General features: G+C 49.5%; 8 protein-coding genes across 8 annotated transcripts; 6 read left to right on the top strand and 2 right to left on the bottom strand.

Moving 5' to 3' along the window:
* Positions 1-257: 257 nt before the first annotated feature.
* On the top strand, positions 258-2,474 carry NFS1 (IscS subfamily cysteine desulfurase). Its single transcript, XM_046083730.1, has 2 exons — positions 258-1,514; positions 1,744-2,474. The coding sequence occupies exons 1-2, from the start codon at positions 399-401 to the stop codon at positions 2,164-2,166; spliced, it is 1,539 nt and encodes a 512-aa protein (XP_045939693.1). The 5' UTR covers positions 258-398; the 3' UTR covers positions 2,167-2,474.
* A 1,407-nt stretch (positions 2,475-3,881) lies between these two features.
* BNA2_2 (indoleamine 2,3-dioxygenase) lies at positions 3,882-5,404 on the top strand (the record flags this gene model as incomplete). The annotated part of the gene is made up of 2 exons (XM_046083729.1): positions 3,882-4,172; positions 4,229-5,404. 2 exons carry the CDS (start codon positions 3,882-3,884, stop codon positions 5,402-5,404), a joined length of 1,467 nt encoding a protein of 488 aa, XP_045939692.1.
* Positions 5,405-5,867: 463 nt separating this feature from the next.
* On the top strand, positions 5,868-6,476 carry BNA2_1 (tryptophan 2,3- dioxygenase; the record flags this gene model as incomplete). Its single annotated transcript, XM_046083728.1, has 2 exons — positions 5,868-5,969; positions 6,048-6,476. 2 exons carry the CDS (start codon positions 5,868-5,870, stop codon positions 6,474-6,476), a joined length of 531 nt encoding a protein of 176 aa, XP_045939691.1.
* A 2,303-nt stretch (positions 6,477-8,779) lies between these two features.
* On the top strand, positions 8,780-9,433 carry LDX57_002083 (uncharacterized protein; the record flags this gene model as incomplete). Its single annotated transcript, XM_046083727.1, has 2 exons — positions 8,780-8,913; positions 8,984-9,433. The coding sequence occupies 2 exons, from the start codon at positions 8,780-8,782 to the stop codon at positions 9,423-9,425; spliced, it is 576 nt and encodes a 191-aa protein (XP_045939690.1). The 3' UTR covers positions 9,426-9,433.
* Positions 9,434-10,897: 1,464 nt separating this feature from the next.
* On the top strand, positions 10,898-11,296 carry LDX57_002082 (uncharacterized protein; the record flags this gene model as incomplete). Its single annotated transcript, XM_046083726.1, has 1 exon — positions 10,898-11,296. The coding sequence occupies one exon, from the start codon at positions 10,898-10,900 to the stop codon at positions 11,294-11,296; it is 399 nt and encodes a 132-aa protein (XP_045939689.1).
* Positions 11,297-11,513: 217 nt separating this feature from the next.
* Positions 11,514-12,419, bottom strand: LDX57_002081 (oxygenase MpaB family protein; the record flags this gene model as incomplete). The annotated part of the gene is made up of 1 exon (XM_046083725.1): positions 11,514-12,419. One exon carries the CDS (start codon positions 12,417-12,419, stop codon positions 11,529-11,531), a length of 891 nt encoding a protein of 296 aa, XP_045939688.1. The 3' UTR covers positions 11,514-11,528.
* A 918-nt stretch (positions 12,420-13,337) lies between these two features.
* LDX57_002080 (DUF3712 domain-containing protein) lies at positions 13,338-14,888 on the top strand (the record flags this gene model as incomplete). Its single annotated transcript, XM_046083724.1, has 4 exons — positions 13,338-13,579; positions 13,630-14,051; positions 14,104-14,228; positions 14,283-14,888. 4 exons carry the CDS (start codon positions 13,338-13,340, stop codon positions 14,829-14,831), a joined length of 1,338 nt encoding a protein of 445 aa, XP_045939687.1. The 3' UTR covers positions 14,832-14,888.
* A 4,230-nt stretch (positions 14,889-19,118) lies between these two features.
* Positions 19,119-20,468, bottom strand: LDX57_002079 (tellurite-resistance/dicarboxylate transporter family protein; the record flags this gene model as incomplete). The annotated part of the gene is made up of 1 exon (XM_046083723.1): positions 19,119-20,468. The coding sequence occupies one exon, from the start codon at positions 20,466-20,468 to the stop codon at positions 19,293-19,295; it is 1,176 nt and encodes a 391-aa protein (XP_045939686.1). The 3' UTR covers positions 19,119-19,292.
* Between the last annotated feature and the right edge of the window lie 611 nt (positions 20,469-21,079).

Below are 21,079 nucleotides of genomic sequence, written 5' to 3'. Positions count from 1 at the left end.
TGGAAATAATGAGCGCTCGATGCCGATCGGGGAAATATATTACGGGGTCCACCGATGGAGTAGATGAATTCATGAATGTTGGACTGGACAGATGGATCAATCTCAACATATGTTCGTGTTCAACATCAAAGAACACAACGGTGTCTCAAAATCAAAAGGAATCTTTCGAATGAATTATGATTCCCCAGGAAATGTTTACTGGAAGAATGAGGAAAAAGCCGAACTCCGAGCGGACTATCAGATAAATCCGATCGGGTTTAGCGGGCTCGGCAATGATGATATAACCGGATCCAAACTTTTTTCCCACTCGCCCCGTCTTACCCTCCCTTCGCTGTCATCATCTGCTTATCAACTGTCCCTTTCATCTTGTATGGTTCAGTTGCAGTTGCATCTTCATTATGTCTAGTGTGACCCCCGCTGCCTTGAGACAGGCATCCCGAGCCTACGCTCGTCGACTCTCGTTGACGCAGCATGGTTCCCTTTCCTCGACTTTCCCGCGGCGAGCGCTCGCCACCCCGTCCCGACGCACCTACGTCTCCGAGACCAAGGCTGGAAATGCCCAGGTCTCCGTCGATACAGCCATCAAGCAGGAGCAGAAGGAGTTCATGAAGCAGACGGGTGTGGCACCCCAGAAAGTGGAACTCCCCGGTTCTGGAGTCTCCGGCGATGCGTCGATGAGCCCGACGGCCGGCATCCTGAAGCAGGCCACCGTCATGGATCAAGGAACGCGACCCATCTACCTCGATATGCAGGCTACGACACCCACGGACCCGCGTGTCCTCGATGCCATGCTTCCCTACCTCACCGGAATTTACGGCAATCCCCACTCGAGAACTCATGCATACGGCTGGGAGTCGGAGAAGGCGGTCGAGCAAGCGCGTGAGAATATCGCGAAGCTGATCGGTGCTGATCCGAAGGAGATCATCTTCACTAGCGGCGCGACCGAGAGTAACAACATGAGCATCAAGGGTGTGGCCCGGTTCTTCGGTCGCTCCGGCAAGAAGAAGCACATCATCACCACTCAGACGGAGCACAAGTGTGTGCTGGACAGCTGCCGACATCTTCAGGATGAGGGATTCGACGTCACATATCTGCCTGTACAGAGCAACGGATTGATTCGCATGGAGGACCTCGAAGCGGCCATCCGTCCCGACACGGCTCTGGTCAGTATCATGGCCGTCAACAACGAGATTGGTGTCATCCAGCCCATGGCCGAAATCGGAAAGCTCTGCCGCTCCAAGAAGGTCTTCTTCCACACCGATGGTGCTCAGGCTGTGGGCAAGATCCCCTTGGACGTCAACAAGCTGAACGTGGATTTGATGTCCATCTCCAGCCACAAGATCTACGGCCCCAAGGGAATTGGTGCCTGTTACGTGCGCCGCAGACCTAGGGTCCGTCTCGAGCCCATCATCTCCGGAGGTGGCCAGGAGCGTGGTCTGCGCAGTGGCACCATCGCGCCTCATCTCGTCGTCGGCTTCGGCGAGGCCTGTCGGATCGCCTACCAGGATATGGAGGTAAGCTAATTCTCGCTTTTTTTTTGTTTTGTCTTGGTTCCGTGTTCCCGGCGATGATTAAACGCTTTATTTCTTCTCAACTTTCTGAGGGTGATTGGGTGTAGCTGCACGCTTTGACGTGTTCCCCTCACTGCTGATGTACGTAGCAGGGGTAATGAGTCGAGGTTTTGTCGGGACCATGTTTTATCAGATGGGATCGAAGACTGTGATCGCTAACCATTGTCTGCAGTATGATAACAAGCACATCGAACGTCTGTCTAAGCGTCTGTCGGACGGTCTTCTGTCGATGGAGCACACCGCTCTTAACGGAGACCCCGAGCACCACTATCCCGGTTGCGTCAACATCTCCTTTGCCTACATTGAGGGTGAATCTCTCCTGATGGCCCTGAAGGACATTGCTCTGTCGTCCGGCAGTGCCTGCACGTCCGCCTCTCTGGAGCCTAGTTACGTTCTTCGTGCGCTGGGCAGCAGCGACGAGAGTGCCCACAGCAGTATTCGATTCGGAATTGGCCGATTCACCACGGACAGTGAAATTGACTACGTCCTCAAGGCGGTGCAAGCCCGCGTTCACTTCCTGCGCGAGCTGAGTCCCTTGTGGGAACTGGTGCAAGAGGGAATCGATCTGAACACGATCGAATGGAGCCAGCACTAATTTCGTAAACCTCTTGACTGGCTTGGTATTGTTTTTTGTGGCTATATTTTGTAATTTCGAGAGACTGCCAAAAGTAATGGGAGTCGATCGTTTGACGGCGCAGTCTGTTCCATTTCGATTTTACTTGGAGATATCTACCACGGGATGGCGTTGGATGTGTAACAATAAGCGGACAAGTGCTTAGTCTGTACAGAGAATGTGATTGATCATAGGAATAGATTGAATGTTTATTGTTCTCTTTCAACTCTTGGATTACTACGGAGTACCTAGGTAATAATTGTAACTGTAGTGTGCGCATGTACAGAAATTTTAGAAATCCGGAGTACCCCATCCGTTCATGGCCAAGGTGATAAGATAAAAAAATAAAAAGACAGGTCCAAATAAGCTGACGGCAACTCCACGGCCCTTGCAACTCACCGCAGACCCGAACGGGGTAACGGGGTGGCGCGAGTGAAGCGAGAAGACCCTTTTAGCTTGTCTCCTGCTCGCTTAACCCCCGAAACCGCACCCAAGGCTCAGTCTGCCAGAGTTCCGGTTCATTGTCTAGCACTCACGCTAGTTTGCCTCCCTGACCACCCCTTTCGCCTGCACCCAATGTTGCCGCTGGTGCAGTTGTCAAGATCAAGCTTGAGATCGAACTCGAAGTATGTAACGGCTTCTGGAACCTCCATCCATGGATTCGTATATCACTTCGCCATGAATCTCTTGGAAATGTACTCCAAACCCAACCACCACCATCATTTCCTGTCCATTGCGCCTCAGTCACATTAGTCCAATGACAGCCCTAGTCGCTGCCACCCAAATATGATGCCTTTGCCATCTATTCCGTGCTCTATAGTCACTGGCTGGCCCACCGGTCCTTAGTCAACTCTTCTTTCCCTGCGGTGATTGACCACGACGATAACGGAGAATGCTGCCCCTGGTCGCAAAATCCCGGTTCCAGCAACTGTCGGATGACACCCAGAATGCCAGAAACTGCTTTCCTGGCTGATTAATTCACTCTTTTACCCGGTTAATCTCCGTGGTTGTGCCGCATTCTGGCAGGACTCCCTATTCTTCTCGTGCCGGACAAACCGACAATCGGTTTGATCGGCTGAGTGGTTTTCGCTTCCTTTTTTCCCTCCCTCTTCCCTGTCCTCGTTTCGTGTCTCTTTCTCCTTTCGTTTTCACCAACATCAATTTTGGGATTTGCCAACCTCGGCCATCAGCCGGGATATTCTCTCTTTATTCCTTGCATAAGATTAAGTTTTCACGTCACCGCAACTCTGAGCCTTCTTCTTATGCCTTGAGTGTCCTCAGATCAAGACCTCGTGTTTGTCAAGGCCCCTGGCTTGTTTGTCATACCCCGAAAACACTATAATCACGTTGCTATTCAACTTTACTCCGGCTGTCGCCTGCTTGGTTGTGAAGATTTGATTCGATAGGCACCTTTGTCTTGTGTCATACGACCGGAGCCAAGGGGATCGATTGCCTTTCGGCACGCAGGAACGTTCATTTTCATCAGGCTCTGTCCCGGTTGAGTACATTCCAGGGCCAGGTGCCAATCCCATTTAGGCTCAGTGGCCGGCGACATTGTCCTGAGTGACGTACGATTTTGAACGACATCATCTTGCGGCACGTGAGGTGCTGAGCATTATTTACGGGACGGGTTTGGACGTCGTCGGTCTTGGGATCTTGGATATACATCGCATATTGAGGTCTTCTGTTCAGTCACAATGCTTCCCCCAGTCCCAGCTCTAGCCGACTATGGAATTTCTCCAAGTCATGGCTTTCTTCCGTCCGAGATCCCTCTGGATATCTTGCCAGACCCTTACTACACAAAATGGGAATGGACGGTGCTGAACATGCAGTCCCTGCTCCTAAGTAGGAGAATTCGTGAGGTGGTAGACCGCATGCCGATGCTGTCTACTGCTTATCTAGCCTCGGAGAGCGAGTGGAGGCGGGCGTATGTTGTGTTGGGCTTCATTCTGCATGGATATGTCTGGGGTGGCAACAAGCCGGCCGAGGTACGTGATTGGCTCAACCACTCAATTGATCACACCCTTTTACTAATGGTTCCTAGAAAATTCCGCCCCAGCTTACAGTGCCCCTCTTCGAAGTATGCGAACACCTTGAACTCCCTCCCGTGGCAACATATGCCGGGGTATGCCTCTGGAACTACAAGCCCATCTTCCCGGACGAGCCGCTGGACGACCTTCACAACCTGGCTTGTGTGAATTCATTTACTGGTTCCTTGGATGAACAATGGTTCTACTTGATATCTGTGGCTATTGAGGCTCGCGGTGGTCCAGCCATCCCGTTGATGCTGCAAGCAATCACCGCCGCCCGCGGTGGAAACACCGTGGTTGTGACCGAGTGCTTGCAAAGGCTTGCAGAGATTATTGACGAGGTCGGCACCCTACTGGAACGGATGTACGAACACTGCGATCCTTACGTGTTCTACCATCGCATCCGGCCCTATCTCGCCGGGAGTAAGAACATGGCCGATGCTGGTCTTCCCAACGGCCTCTTGTATGACAATGGAACGGGAAAGATTGATTATCGCCAGTACGGTGGTGGAAGCAACGCACAGAGCTCTCTCATCCAATTCTTCGATATTGTTCTTGGAATCGAGCACCGTCCGACCGGGGAGGGTCGCCCAAAGAAGACGGATGACGAAAAAGAGGGAATTCCCGGCGCTCCTCGGCACGGGTTCATTCAGGAAATGCGGTCATACATGCCTGGACCGCACCGTCGGTTCCTGGAACATGTGAACGCCGTGGCCAACATCAGAGAGTACGTGGAAGATCGAGAGTCTGACAAGGCGCTGTGCATCGCATACGATGGATGTCTCTCTATGCTGCGAACCCTCCGCGACAAGCACATCCAGATGGTATCACGATATATCATCATTCCCTCGCGAGACTCGAAGCCACGAGCCCCGCGGGCGTCCAGCCCGCGACGAAACGCACCGGCTATGAACCTGGCCAACGCACGGAACGCCAACGGCAAGCTCGATAGCAAGAAGCTCCGAGGCACAGGAGGAACCGCGCTCATTCCATTCTTGAAGCAAGCTCGTGACGAAACGGGCGAGCCAGCCATTGACGCGTGGGCGCGGCGTCTGTTGAGCGATCGCCCGGCCGAGACCTTCGCCTCGCTTAGCAAAGTAGGCGAAAACCACGACGGCAATTTAGAAGTGGTGGGACTGTCAGGGACATGGACGGCCGCCGACAGTGAAGGAGGCATATGTCATTGGTGATGGACGTACACTATACCGAGTACATCGACGATTCGTTCTGATTTTATTTGACTGCATTTGTTTATCGGCTCATCGATTGCTTTGTTTCAGCGATATAGCACGCTATGATTTAAGACTCAGCTAGAGCGCAGATTTAGCGCCAGAGCGCCACAATGGAAGATTCCACTACCTTTCTTCATTTAATTGACATCCAAAAGTCCAAGCAAACCCGGATATCGTGGCCATGACGTACTGCGTACTCAACCTGCGTCATGCAAGTGCGTCATGGCTCAGGGGCGGCTATCACATGAATGACGTCATAGGCTGTTCACTCAGGCACGAGGGGTTGGATATAAAGACCCCAACGACTTCAACTTCCCCAGACTCCATCAACAAACAATCTGATTATCTACAAACAAGTCTACAAACAAGAATCCATCTACTTTATTTTTCTACAGCAAACTTCTATCAAAACACCATCACCATGTCTTCCGAAAACCCCTCCACTCTCAAGTCCTATGTCGACTCTGCCACTGGCCTCGCCCAGCGCGCCGTGGGCACCGTGACCGGCAACTCCTCCACCAAGGTACATACATATCCCCATCTAATACACCCTCCCACCCCCTCACCCAGCAAACTAAAGCTAACACAACTCTCCTCACAGGCCGAAGGCGAAGAAACCAAAGCCCAAGCCGCCCAGGAGCACGAAGCCAGCCACACAACCGCCAAAGTAGGCTCCGTGACAGCCGACCCCAACACTGGTGCGACTGCCACGGACAACCCGAAGCGCAACAACGGCACCTGGGACCAGACCGTCGGGTCGGCGAAGGAGTCGCTCGGCAACCTGACCGGCTACGAGGGTCTGCGACGCGAGGGCGTGGAGCAGAACTCGCGCGGCAAGGCCGCTGAAGCCGAGGGCCAGCTGAAGGACTGGGGCGAGGGCATGAAGGATCGCGCGCAGGGCGGCCTCGGCAAGGTTGCTGCTGCTGCGAAGGGCGATCGTACGGAGGAGCAGAAGTGGGAGGCGATGCATGACCAGGGCAAGGTGCAGCAGCGAGGCGCGGAGGCTGATATGGAGAGACGGGCTTCTTAAGTTGATTCATCGGCTGGATGGCCTGGATGGTTTGTTTCGTTTCGTTTCTTTTCGGGACTCGCTGAGCTGTGCTTGGAGGGTTGAATTCTGTCTTCTTTGATGAGAATGATTTATGATTGTTATGGCGTTGTACAATATCGATATCCAAATCGCCAAATTTGATTTTGATTTCTTGCGGATCTTTTGTTCTACTTGTAGGCCAATCGTAGGTTTCTGGTCTACAGTTGACAGTATATCTTGGTATCGTTGTTGCTTGCATGGTGACAACCAGGCACCGTCTACGACTCAGCGCTGGGAACTTTGCTTTGATGATCAGCGCCTTCTTCGTAAAGCTTCCAACGTCGCTCTAGCTACGAGTCCCTGGGCTATTCCCATCCAATCCCTCCATCACGGCCGATTCTTCATCGCATACCTCAATCAGCAACCGAATTCAATCTCCAGATACCCACCAGCATCTCTATAAACCATACCCACATGTTTGCTGCATCTTAGCTACGCGTCGAAATGCCTCAGGGTGATACTGCTCATTAGTCATGGCCACATTTTCCGGATATCCTTGCCAGCATGCTTCAACCCAAGAGTATCAAGTATGGCAGAATAAACTTCCCCCTAGATCTCAACAGGGTGTACGGATAACGGTCGAGGGTCGACTCGCGTAACAGAGGGAAATCAGGCGCTCCATCTCGACCGCCAACTCTAGTGCTCCGAGGTATCATGTCCTCGGGATTCGCGAAGTCATCTTCTTCTGCTGATAAGCCAAATACTGACCGTGCGCAATAGACACGCACACACACGAAGAGACCCCCTGCCTTTGTCACTATGATATGAGAGCCCGATCATCGTCGTCAGATGAGAAGTGCAAGGCCCTTCCAAGACTATCGTCTACATCTATACCATCTTCTCCTCCCATCTTTACCGCTAACGGACACTTATTTGAACTTCAGGCCTCGAAGAATCCAACCCAGAATGGTAATATGACCGAATGATCCAAAAACCAAGGCCACGTCCGACCATGCAAAAAGGAAATATCATTTCTGGTCGATGTCTCGCCTTAACCATCGACAGTTGTCAACGACGCTTTTATTGAATGTTTTCATAAGGGTTGAAAGAAGGAGAAGAAGAAGCTGCAGCATATCATGGAGCACAGGACAGTCGCTTTCTGATCTTTGCCTATTGATTCCGCTTATTGGGATACGGCAAGAGAAAAAGGATGGTGCGAGTCGTGGTAGATAATGCGTCCAGTCCAGTGCCTAAGACCAGGGTCTGGGAATCTTGAATAGCTCGCTTCTACATTGACGCGCCATATGGACTCACCCCAAGCCCAGACTTGTCGAAGGTCTATGCAAAGGGACTGGAATAATAGAAGGGCGGCGGACGCTGGAGTCGAATGAGTATTTTGCGCGAAAGTTGGAAAAACAATATTACTTCAGAAGCATCAGAAGGGGTCTGATTATACCGGGTACAACAATCGCCTGTTTTTATGACCACTCTTATATAGTTTGAAGACATAAACTAACCCACCCTATAAGTGGTAATGTTCCGTCAAAATGAAGAATGCAAAATCTTAGGTAGCCCACAAATTTAGACAAGGTGGTCGAGTGGTTAAGACTTAAGAGTTGAATCCTCTTCTGGATGTTATCTTATCCCTTCGGGGTCGCTCTCGCCCTTGTCTTTCTATTTATTCTTTGTTTCCTTTCTTGATATTTTTTTTCTTTACGCAGTATTATAATTTAAAGACCGACACAAATTGTGTCTACTGTGGATTTGGAGATGTGAAGAGTCGTGGGTAAGGATCCGTCGCAAGGGAGGGTGTACCTAGGAATTGATCTTAGTATCGCGAGAGAAAGATAATTTATCAATTGCCAGATATGATAATTAGTCGAGAAAACGTTAATGTAGGAGAATTTGAACAGTTATGCCGAAGAAGTAGACAGCAGGATCGTCCAGCCCTAAGACATCATTGTCAACCGAATAATGCAACTCGACATAATCATAATTCTGACACAAAGTCCGACACAAGTCACCGGTAATCAGCAATCATAAAGCACATGGGAATCAATTCAACCCAGTTTTTGGCCCAGCGCCTGTTACTCCCGGGGGACATGACGATCAGCACCACTCCTGCTCACGGACTCTCCACATCGGATCTCGGGAAGAGCATAGCGACTTAGTACTTGCTGGTACAAACTTTCCCCTTAAGAATCTAGACATCCTTACATCTACTTTTACTTTTCAGCTGTCCATCTAATTTCTCTCTCTATCCTTCAATTCCATCTTCCAGCGTCTTCCCACCATCTATCACCATGAAATTCGCCTGGATCCTCGCCGCCCTTTCTACCACGGCCTGGGCAGCTGTCGTTGAGAACGAGCACGAGCACGAGAAACGAGCCAATCCTACCGGCGACGAAGTGAACTGGTCTTCGCTGGGAAATGCCATGTACATCCATCCATCCATCCCTACGTCCTACCTACAAACCCCACAGAAGTACATACTAACCACAAAACAGCCACTCCCTCTCCCTCAACATCCCAACCCAAACCGCCAACCTCGACAACATCGACCCTCCTCCCCGATCTCTAATCCCCCAGATCGTATCGGCGCTGCCCCCAACCGCGCTCGCCGCACTAGTCGTACCGGCCCAACGCGCCTCTCTCGCCAGCGACTTCAAAGCCGGCAAGACGCCAGACTGGTACAACACCCTCCCCACCGACGTGAAGAGCTACCTATCTGTCGTGAAGAGCCAAATCGCAGAGGGGGCGCTGACGGCGCCGCCGAAGAAGGCAGCCGCGCAGACAGAGCCGGCCAGTGCGGATGCGTCGAGCACGGGCGGAGGGAGTGCCGCGTCGGCGACTTCCTCGGGGGCTGCAGTGGGTGGAGCGAAGCCGACGGGACTCGTCGTGGGAGGGATGGGGGCGTTGGGTGTGCTGGGCGTGGCGTTGGCGTTGTAAGGGTGGACACTGTCACCGAACAAAGATACGATCTTACGTGCATTGAAGGGGATCGGCAGAGAGGGATTGCAGATACGCTAACGAGGAGGAGAGAGGGGTTGTTCCTTTGGAAATGAATTACTGATTGAATGAATGGGATCACGTCTACGGTTACGTCTACGTCCAAGTTCATGCCTATGCCTATGACGAATATCGGAGCGATTTGTCTGTCTTACTGAGGGGAAAAGTCGGGCATCGGCTTCCTGGCCAGGGTCCTAATCCCATCCCCGTCGAATTACGGAAATGGCTACATAATTCGGGGACAAAACAGCCAAAGGAAAGCAGACAAGCTTTGAGTGGAGGTGTAACAAGTGAGACATTAATATAATTTAATCAAGATGTTGGACGTCAGCATGGCCGGGATGTGAAAACCTACCTTGTCGGGATCATATGAAGATGAAAAACGTACTACAGACAGACACGGAGAGAGAGAGATAGAGGGATCAGACTGACACATTACCCGATCCGGTATGCATTGCGTGCCCTGTTTTACAATGCCCATCAATTGGCCAACGCAGACTTCTATATCGCAAGTGGATCGCCAGAAACCAATGCCAGGGGCGGACAGGAACGACCAAAAAACAAGCTCGGGAGGCGATTCACATGTACACGGTTGTTCCGAGGTGCAAAGGCCCTCCACCCCGGCCTGATTGGGCGCGAGGTGAAGACGCTGGAGAAGATCGACAGCCGCAGTACCTGAGAAGGGGACTTAGCGAGCCCTAGTTCATGCGGGGTCTGAAGCCGCAGTCCACCTCTCGGGTGAGAAGGGGTTTAGTTCGGACTACGGAGTAGAAAGCTGGAGATACTGAGGACGGGAGATACGAGGTCAGATTCACATGGTCGCTTTTTTTTATCTCTGTCTTACCCCGGATTGAATCCTTCCACTCTCCCCCGCTTCCTCGTTTTCATGGGGGAAACCAACACGGACGCGCCCCATAAGCCTCGGGTGAGCTGCTGGAGTCGTGGCTAGCGTTGGAACAACGGCAGCGGGGGAGAAAATGACGGAATTGTTCAAATCAAGGGAGGAAATCGAAGATCTCGGAGGCCAGACTGTAGCAGAGGCACTCTAACACCTGTCGAATGAGAATGGAGCGATCTGGACTGCCCTGCCGGCGGTCAGTTGGACTGGAATGTGGCCTCGACCTTGCGGGATCCTGCGTGCTAGGGTGCTCTCACTAGCAACTAGACCGAGAAAGACGAGAGAAATGGCAAAAACTATAATTGATAGCAGAAATAAAAGCAATCATTCAGAGACAAGGCGGGGTCATCCTTAATACGGATCTTAATTTCGTGAACCCGACTTATCTCCTACTTATAAGACCAACTTGGCTGTCAAGACCTTCTACAGCCTAAATAATTGCCTACGTTTCAAGGCCAACAGCCAAACTTCAGTCATCTCAGACAACCAGCGTATCAGTCAGTCCGCTTTCAAAATGCGTCTCTTCAAGTACCTCATTTTTGCTGCCCCCTTGGCCATCGCGAACCCCAACCCCAACCCGGTGGCCGCACCGGCTCCTCAGTCCACCGGCGGCCTTCTCTCTGAACTTCCGCAGCTGATCGACGGGTTGAAGGAATTACTCAGCCAGGACACGCTGGAAGATCTGCAGACCATCGTCAAAGGCGGTGCGGTGCTCTTGGGCGGCGACACGCCCAAGAATCTGCAGAAGTTGCTGTCCAGCAAGAACATCGACAAGCTGCAGGGTCTGGTCGACAATGCCGACACGCTGTTGACGCCGAGCTTTGTGAATGACACTACGACGCTGATTGAAGATGCGACTCCTGTAAGTTTTGTTCTTTGGTTTGAGGGTCAGCTTTTGGAACTAACGAACTAGCTCGTCTCGAATATCTCGAAACTTCTGGGTGGATTGTTGGGTTCTCTGATGTGATTTCTTTTTCTACAATCGAATCAAACAAGAAGACAGGCAGAGAGGCAGATGGATGAAATGACATGACTGGCATTGCATATGTATACGAATGAGAATATGAACATTGGAAAAACCACAATTCAGCCGCTAGCTAGACAACCGAAAAACAAACCAAAAAGAAACACTATGATAAAACAAACTAAACAACATTCAAATGCTTTCGTAGGTCCTCCAAATAATACTGCAACGCATACGACCTCGTCCCCTTCGGCAGCGCGGGATAAATAGCTACTGAGAAGCCCATCGCTGTACGATACAACCCCCTCGTCGACATCGTCGATTTAAGCCCGTACGCCTCTCGGAGACGCGGCGGGAGCATCTCGATAGTCGCGACGCGCATCAGCGGCTTCAACATAGTCACCCAGCGAGGCAGGTCCGAACGAGCGAACAAATCCTTCGCAAAACGATGTGCATCCGCAGTCACCGTCAACTGCTCAATCTGGTCATCCCAGTACTTCCAAAACGCCTGGCGAGTCTCGGGCCACGTCCCCGTCGGCATGCCCAATGCGTGCATGAGCAGGGTGAACTCGGCGTAGGCCTTCTCAGCGGTGCGGTAGTTGACGCGCCCGTAGATACGCTGGTAAAAGTCCGTCGCAGTGGCGTAGAGCGTGGCAGAGACCCAGAGCTGGGTGGGCGGGTGCGAGGTATAGGTCTCGCTGGCACGGAAGGGCGGCTGACCGCGCTGCAAGAGGTCGAGGAGGGTCTTTTTCTCCTTCTCCGTGCCTAACACGAGGCAGGCGATGTAGCTGAGGGTGGCTTGCAGGGCGTCGCTGAGTTCTTTGGCCAGAGAGCCGCTGTCGCCGGCATTGTTTTGGCTGTCGCTGATGCGGTTTTTGATACCTGGGTAGGCGGCTTGAAGGAGGAGCGCGGATCCTGATCCAGCGAATAAAATGCCCTCTTGGAGGATTTGAGGGAGGATTTCGAGTTTCTCGAGCTTCTCGAAGTCGTCCGGGAGGGGAGATTTGGTGGAGGTGTTGGTGGGGGATTGGGTGATTTCGTCGGGGGACTTTTTCTCGTCGTAGAAAGACATGGTGTATACGAGATGATTGAATTGTGTTTCTCTTCCAAGAGTGACGTATTATAGCAAAAATAGCAGATAGAGACTATTGATAGATGGTGGCAATCGTCGAGGGAAAAGTAGGGTTGGAGTGAATCACGCGCCCTTGCAGCACCTCTTGCCCATAACCATCAACCTCGCTTCTTCATCATCTCACATCCCAAAAAACCAAGATCAACGCCGAAACAAGAACGACAAAAAGTCGCCGTAATCCAGACAATCCCAGTGGTCATCCTTCGTCATTTACCGTTCACCCCCGCATCTCAATGAGGCAATGATTCCGTGCCCCAACTTTTCTGACCAAAGGGCAAGTGGACCCTTTTTCCTGGTGCGAAGCTTGAGTCGCTCCCCCTAAACAACCGCGGTTCCTCAATAGTCGCTGTCGATCCTCATCCTATTGCCTCCGCATGTGAACTCCTGCGAGTGGCAATGAGTCGCCGTTATTGGTCCGGCCCACCCCCTCGCTAGGGATCGACGGCGTTGCTGCGTCGATCTATGCGGAGTGTCTGGCGACGGGCTCGAGGGTCGCTGAGGGTGAGATCGTCTGAGCCCAAAGGGGTGGAATCTCCGAGGCCCGGAAAATGGTGCCCACGAGAGGCCATGGACGTTGTGTGTGTTCGGTTATCTGCAAAATGACGGGATGATGCCAATTAATCAATTGTTTCATGCATCTCAATATTGATCGGTTGAGAGATCGATTGATCAAATCTTTTTCTCTCTCTCTTATCAATTCTCCTGATTGCATATGCAGCTGCACCTGCGCTCACACCTCTTTGAGCTAATATCTAATATTAATATTCGATATACCTCCAAGTCGGTCGCTTGCATCGCTTGAGTGAATTGCTGGTTAATATCAACTCCTGTGGTCCGAAACAGGGCATTTCACCAGCCATGGACGAGAAGAAGACCTATCTGAATTCTAAAGACGCCAAAAACGCGGTGGGAATCCATCGCGGGCCTCTACCTGAGAATGGTGAGGGGTATGACCTTGAGCATATCGAGACAGCCGATACGATCACCTTAGAGAAGGTCAAGAGGACACCCACACAGAATCTCCGACGCCACTGGGCTCGGTTCTGGTGTTGCTATACCTTCTTCAGTATCATCTTTCTCATCATATTTCTACCCATATTGTATGGACCTTTTCCTCCCATTGCCATGTACGAAAACTAACAAGCAATAGCTTCCTTGTCATCATCCCCGCCATTGCGCAGCGAGTCGTGGATAATTCAACGCTGCTCCTCGTCAAGGCCGATGTCATGCACCCACGACCTGAATCAGTACAGCTCACGATTGAGTCGGCACTGAAGCTTCCTCTGGGGGTCCCAGTGCGCATTGATCCGATGACTTTGGATCTGTTCAACCGTGACTCGCCCGGAAATGGCACCTGGGGAAAGTTGTATCTCAAAGACTACGTGATCAGCGGCAACACGACGCTGGGAGTAGACAAGCAGTTCACTCCTTTGAATGTCGCCGAGTGGACGCAGTACGTGCACAACGTTGTGTTCATGAAGCATGGTCCGCTATCGGTATGGGGCAAGACCACCGCCTATCTAGGACAGATCAAGAACCACGTGACGATGGACAAGGATATCCCTCAAAATAGTAAGTCGTCGTGTCAGATCATGCTGGATATCAATACTAACGCAGCCTGCAGCCCTGAATTCCTTCGAAGGCTTCGCTATTAAAGACACCCAGCTCCTGCTCCCTCCTCGAGAAGACGGAACTAATCTCATCGCCAACGCAACCCTACCTAACCCCTCCGTCCTAACGCTCGAAATTGTAAGTATCATCCTTTCCCCTCGACCACCAAATACACCACTAATTATTCCCCAGGGCACAACAACTCTTGACGTCAAATCTGGTGACCTCGTCATCGGCAACGCCACCCTCGACAACCTCATCCTCCGACCAGGCAACCACTCGACCCCAGTGCACGGAATGCTTGACCTTCGCGTGTTGATCAAAAATCTCCGCAGCGTACTCGCCACCCAGCTCGAATCCATCCGGGATGGGACCCTCACCCTCGACACGGTCGGCAAGACGGTATTCTACGAGGGCACGGAAGTTCCGTACTACACGAACGTCATGAAGAACCTCACCATGACAGCGCAAGTGCCGCTCGCCGGTCTCATAACCAACACCCTCCGCGGCGTGCTTCGTCCCAACGGCACGAATATCTTCGCCGAAGCAGCCGATAACATGAACATGACTGAGGAGGGACAAGAGATGCTCGATAATATAGCGGGTAAGGCTCGAGACGAGAGCAGTACGGAATCATCCTTGAAGGCACGGTCATTCGAAGATCAGATCTGGGATGATCTGATCAATGATCCGGAGAAACGGGAAAACATTTTAAATGTGATAGAGGGGTTGAACTTATAGATGGTGGTTATTGAGGTTGTTCAGCTTCCTGTTATTGGATTTGATGTGAAGTGATGCGATTTACGATGTCTATATTTCTTTTTCTTTGTTCCTATTTGTCACTCCCTCTTTCCTGGGACCAAGTACATGCTTACATATATCCAGATGTCTATGACATCGAGCGGCGTTGACTTACTGATCTATTACATACAACTAACACAAGCTATGATAAAACGACACCTAATTAGACAGAATAACAGCCCAATTAGCAACAGTATCAGCCATTCTTCTGCAACAAATACACCCTTTGATCCATATCTTAAGATCGAAGAGATCTCCAAAGAAAATTCCAAAGAACCCAAAAATGAGTCGACCCATCTAGACCGACCCGACTCCCGTCGGTCGATCACCGTCCCCATCTCCAAACTTCCGCTGTTTTGGCTTAAGTTTGTTGGGACTAGAGAATAGTTTGGGAATGAATTGATCTACGAACTATTTCTCTATTTAATTATATTTTGTGTTGTTACAAGGTATGCCTTTTCTATAAATACCAACTTGGTATGTTGTGGATTCATTCTGGGTTCTGCGGGCCTACCCCTAACTTTAAATTCTCGGTTCTGAGGTTCTCAACATTTTAATGGCTTGCCCCTGGAACTCTAATGTTTACCTTCACTTTTTCAATTGAGATCCTTGAGGCTGCTGAGGTTTAGACCCAAGCAAGAGGGATATCAAGGCATGCATACTTAGAAAAAGGATTCATGGCCGTTGTTGCATGGGCATTCCTGACTCCTAGAGATTTGAGACCCTATATTAAAATCGGATCCGACTTGCTCGTCTCTTTGGCAATCAGTTACCTCAAATAAAAATCTATAATTTGATCGCGGGCCTAGAGAAAAAAACCTATATAATTCTGGCTTAGCACTTTTCAATTTCAATCCACAGACTGCCTGATTGATATTCTCCAAGACCTTGACGGCCTTATTCTAAGTTTGCATATAATCTGTGTCCGTAAACTGTTTAGTGTGCAAGCGTTTCAACTTGCGAAATCTCTTCTTCTTATCCTCGCGCTTCTTGTGATATTGGGCCCATCTGTGCTCGGCCATATTTATATTCACTTATTTTATATAGATCTATCATGAAATCAACCGCGTGTGTCTTTTTTCTTTTAATGACTGTCTAACCAGCGATCGATATATCCCTACGATGCAATCTTCCATAATAGTAAGGTTAAAAATCCTATATTTAGTATCGATCGGGTTCAGATGGGCCGGATGATTTATATAAGACTTTAGCTAAGAGTGAAAAGCTGAATTATTAGTGTCGCTTTGCTCGTAAATGTTCAGAAGACGCAGTTCGAGATTGAGAGTGCACGATAAAAAGATAACAATTATGATCTGTTTTTTTGATTTCTTTTTTAGCTACCTAATTGACATTCTCTAGGGTTAGCCAATGTAAACATCTTCAATAAAAAGACACGTACAACATAAATAACGTCCGTGAATTGGTTTCTGATGGTGTTTCTTAGTCTTCTTGTTCAAATAAGCTTCTAGAAAGCTTTTGTCCTTCAGTCTGTCTTTTTTGATAAAAGACTAACTGCAGAATTACTCGCGCCAGCAGATATAGTACGATTCTTTGCCGTAGCAAGCAACATTTGCTTCACAGAACACTTTCACGCGTTATTTTTTTGTTTTTAAGTGCATAGACCTCGGTGATTCGAAGACGTAGTATAGCTATTATTAATTCTTTCACTATTCTTGAGAACGTGAAATATCAATCCTCATTGTTCTTTTGAATGGAGTTTTTCACTTTCAGTAAGATATCTAAAGTAGATTGATCGCTCATTCAGACAATCATCTGGGCAACAGGCTTGAGAAATCGACAATTACGGAGAGTGTTTCAGTTGAAAGCAAAAGGGAGAGGAGGAGAGAGAGAGAGAAAGAAATGAAGGGAAGAAAGAGGGAGGGGGAATAGAAGGTTGGAGCAGGTGACCTGAAGTGAGCCTTGGATTCATTCACTCTTCTCGACAACTTCCACGTCATTCTTACACCCAGCCCTTGCAATTTGATCTGACGCAGACTGGTCCCTGTGGAACATCACCGCCTAGTCCATATGGCTCTCTCCAAGGCTCCGGGCCATCCAGGCGAAGTATATAGCCCACTTGCCTCCCCAATCGGCCCAGTTTCGCCTCTATAAACGCACAAGGCGCGTGCTGCACATCAATAATTCAATTCACGTTTGCTATCTCAGAAGAGCTCTACTAGAAAGCTTTCCTGATCACAGCATTGGGTACCTTACCTCTCGAGGCCACGACCCATGGACTTTGATCTCCTCTTCCATGACAGCATTTTCTCGTACAGGCATGGTACGCTGAAGTTCGTCCATTTGCGGGGTTGAAACTCGCTTTCGACGATGTCTTCGAAATTAAGGTAGCCCAGTCTTCTGAATTTTCGTTATGATGAACTGATGATGGTGGCCTCGGAGTAGGAAGTGAAACCATGGACGAAGCGAGAGTCTAATAGGGGTGTGACCCTGTCCTTCTTCTCTTCTCACCGTCTCTTCCCTCCTTTTCATCTCCCCTCCAGTCTTTCTCTTCTCGTCTTATCAGGAAAAGACGACATCCGACAATGCCCCCCGCTATTTATTTTCCAGATAAACTCTGGCTTTCTAAGCCTATCAATTTCACTTCTCCCTCCACTTCTACGTGGATCTTAACGCAGAAAATACACGAAAATTGCGACTCTTACGACGAAGCAGAGGCAAAAGAGTATCTCGAATTACCCACAGCTGGAGCAATATTCGCATGTCACAACGCCCAATCTCCGGGAGAGAGAGGATTCGTGCAGGTTGAAATGCAAATTCCCTACCAGGGAACCGAGTTTCTTTCTCCATCTGACCGACAGGAGCAAGCATCGGAACAGGTCTCCCTCGGCATGAGACTTGAAACGGATGCCTATAAGCTCCTTTACCAAATTGCTTCAAAGCATACATCGAAACTGATCGGAACCCTACAGGAAATACAAGCCAGCGATTCTTTCTTTGTTCCGCGTGGTAATATCCAGTATCTGGCTTACACTGCAGTTCCTGGAATCCGTCTCGGTAATGGACTTTGTCACGTCGGTAAGCATGGGAGATATCAGCCAGACGGACTTTTTTGGGATCTTGGCCAGGAAGAAAGACGGGAGATTCGAGCTGCTTTTGAAGAGGCATATAAGTAACTGCCCAATCCGAACATTCTATGATCTAATTTGAATTCCCATTAACTCACTCTTTGTATAGCGAAATACTTTTCGCGGGAGTCAGGGTCGCTTCCAGCGGCCTCAAGAATCTATACTGGGATCGAAAGCTAAAAGAGCTGTAATCTAATCTCCACCTTACTATCCTTTTCTCGGCTAATGTTATCTTAAAAAGCTATGTCGACGGGGAATTCAGACCATGGGATGCCGATATTGATGGGTATCCATCGTATGATTCTATTCCTTTCGGTCCTAAGGTTCTGAACATCTGGGGCTTGGCTCTGCCTCCCTCGGGAAAGATCAACTATGATGTCGCCGTTGCCGATCTTGAGATATCAGATTGGATACTTTGAGAGTCAATGTCTCGAGATACTTTGCTTATTTTCTTGGGGACCTATGCTGCCGATCTGGTGTGACAGATTGGGTTCTTCTGCAGTACCCTCTAAACCCAGGGGCTCGCCTATGGTTTGGAATCTATGCTATCGATCTGGTTCCATCGCAGCCTGCTTCTAAATAGCATAAGCTATAGATCCAGGGTTTCGGCTTTGTTTGGCTTTTTCCAACCTGGTGTCAGAGTTTGGGTTCCTCTGCAATATTGCTATCGATCTGGTTCCATCAGGTTATATTCGGTAATGTACCGTAATTTCCTAATCAACACTATCCTTCTTGCGCATACCTAAAAGGCGAAAGTGGCTTGCTCATGGAGTGTCTCTAAGTAGCATAAAGCCATGTAGAGTAGATATCGGCGACGTTTGATTGGCATTCCGTAACGTACCATTTTATGTTGGTCTCCGGTATTCATATATTATCCTTGTTTGCGATATGCCGGATATCTATGGACTTCTGACGAAAGGAACCCTAGTGTATTCGCCTATTACTACTTGAAATATCTTGCGACCTCAGAAGCCCATGATTCAATTCTTTGTATAGTATAACGAATCTTCCCTTCTTGCGTCTATTGAGCCCTTCCGTTGTCCATTGAGCGAAATCTGTTCACTGGGTTCATGTTCGATGTTAAGATCGCCTATCCTAATTCGAGGATTTCTGACCCGTCATTCTTTCTTTACTATATTACCATATATTGGAACACCACTATTCTATCGTCCCAGCCAAGGATGCTCTATTCTACAGTACGACCTCGTGTAGAACATGCCCACGTATTGCCACTGTAATAGCAAATGATATATGATGAGCACAAGAAATTGAAGGTGCTCTAACACAAAACATTTGGTCTATCATCCAAAATCTATTACATGATGCGCCTTTGAAATATAGACTTTAGATGCAAGTATAAGTCCATGAGCCATGCCGCAAAGACCAACACAGTCATGACAGTTGCCACCCAAGCTATGGCATTAGATTCCAGCTCCTCGCCAATATGAATCGTAGCAATTGTGAAGCCAACATTCGGGAAAACAATAGCCCACCAAGGAAGTGTGAAGCTCATCTGCTGCGACATACCATTGCCGCGTTTGGAAATCAAAATAGGCAAATGAGCGACCAGTGCAATCGCAAAAAGCCAGAACGTGAAAAGCCACAGGAAGATACCAATCCACAATGCCATAATGTCCAGGGTTTCTGAAGCAGTAGGGTGCTTTGCAAAGTATCCATATCCGTCGGGAATCGCCCTGGCGCATCCAATGAGCGCCACAATGGTGTATCCTGATGAACCCACGGATATGAAGAGTCCGGGTCTCTGGTTTGCCGGCCCAAGGCCGTTGATAAGCATATTGCTCACGAAGAGCGGAAGAAACAAAAGGCACAGCATCCACCCAAGACCCTGAAACGCAATGCCGGCAACGATGATGGCCATTCGTTGTGAGGGGGGCTGATTTGCTGCAATAGCCGACGCGACAGTGCCGGTCAGCATGGCGTTATAAATCATCAGAAACATTGGCGGACTCATGCTACCAGGCTTGAGGGGGCAAATGATAAACATGACGACGAAGATGATGATGTTATACGTGAGAGTGATAGCAGCATAGGTCCAGAAGAGAACCCGGACGGCGACGATGATCCAAGGACCGGCGTGAGGGATAGCGAAACGCTGCATGCACATGATGATGGTCGCCATTGAGAGCCATAATGAACCTGTAAAGTAGGCTTCGGGGGGCTTGGTGACAGATTTACGTATGTTGGAAGGTCTCTGCACGAACCGACAGATCATGGCTGTGGAGAAGAGGACAAACAGAACTAGATTGAGGATGAAGACTACAACACCGGCGGTCTGCAGCCCGCGAAATCGATGGGGGGTTTCGGACAAGAGAATGGCCACGCCACCGGTAGACTGGGTGCAGGTGAAATTAGCCCATGTGAAGCGATCGAGCAGTCGGACCTCCTTGGCGGTGCTTTGATCTTTGGGTTCCGCATTGTCGGGTCGAGCAGCGTTTCTCATCGAGGCTTCATGCTGCTCTTCGTCTGGCATAGCGACTCCGTAGCGACTGAATACAGGACCTCAACTAAGCGGAAATGACTGATTTCCGAAGAATGAAAAACATGAAAAATAAAATAAAATAGATGAAGCGCTGCGAGGTTGTAGATGGCTAAGGGTAGAAAAAGCTCGCGAGGCGTAGCTACACCGTATATAGGGGGTACTCCGTACCTAAGCGAGAATTTGATGGCGGGGAACACTAACCGATCCCTGCGCTTAGGCATCCAGATATAACACTTAAATGTAGGGGTCGGTTATAGGGACGCCCCGAATTCTTAAGAGAACGCCCAGCACAGGTTTTCAATACGTCTTCAAATACCTATCGGACGCCAGAATAGGATATCAAGAATGCCAAAGCATTCGGACTTATTCTATCCCCATATTGACCAAGATATTCTTTCTAGCTAGTATCACTAAACAGCTCTAGTTGCCCTTATGCTTCCTTTTCCATCTCTAGCAGAACTATTCAGCCAACTCAAGTATGACTGCCAAAAAACAGAGAATATCGATGTCACAATCGACCGAGACTGGGGTTTGATATATGAAAAGTTGAATGCGGTCACCAAAGGCCAAAATAGAAAACTCCTGGGAATACTGATAGATGC

This window comes from Aspergillus melleus, assembly GCF_016097325.1.
Source record: "Aspergillus melleus strain CBS 546.65 chromosome Unknown contig1, whole genome shotgun sequence".
Taxonomy (NCBI): domain Eukaryota; kingdom Fungi; phylum Ascomycota; class Eurotiomycetes; order Eurotiales; family Aspergillaceae; genus Aspergillus; species Aspergillus melleus.
This window is presented reverse-complemented; position numbering and strand designations above follow the sequence as displayed.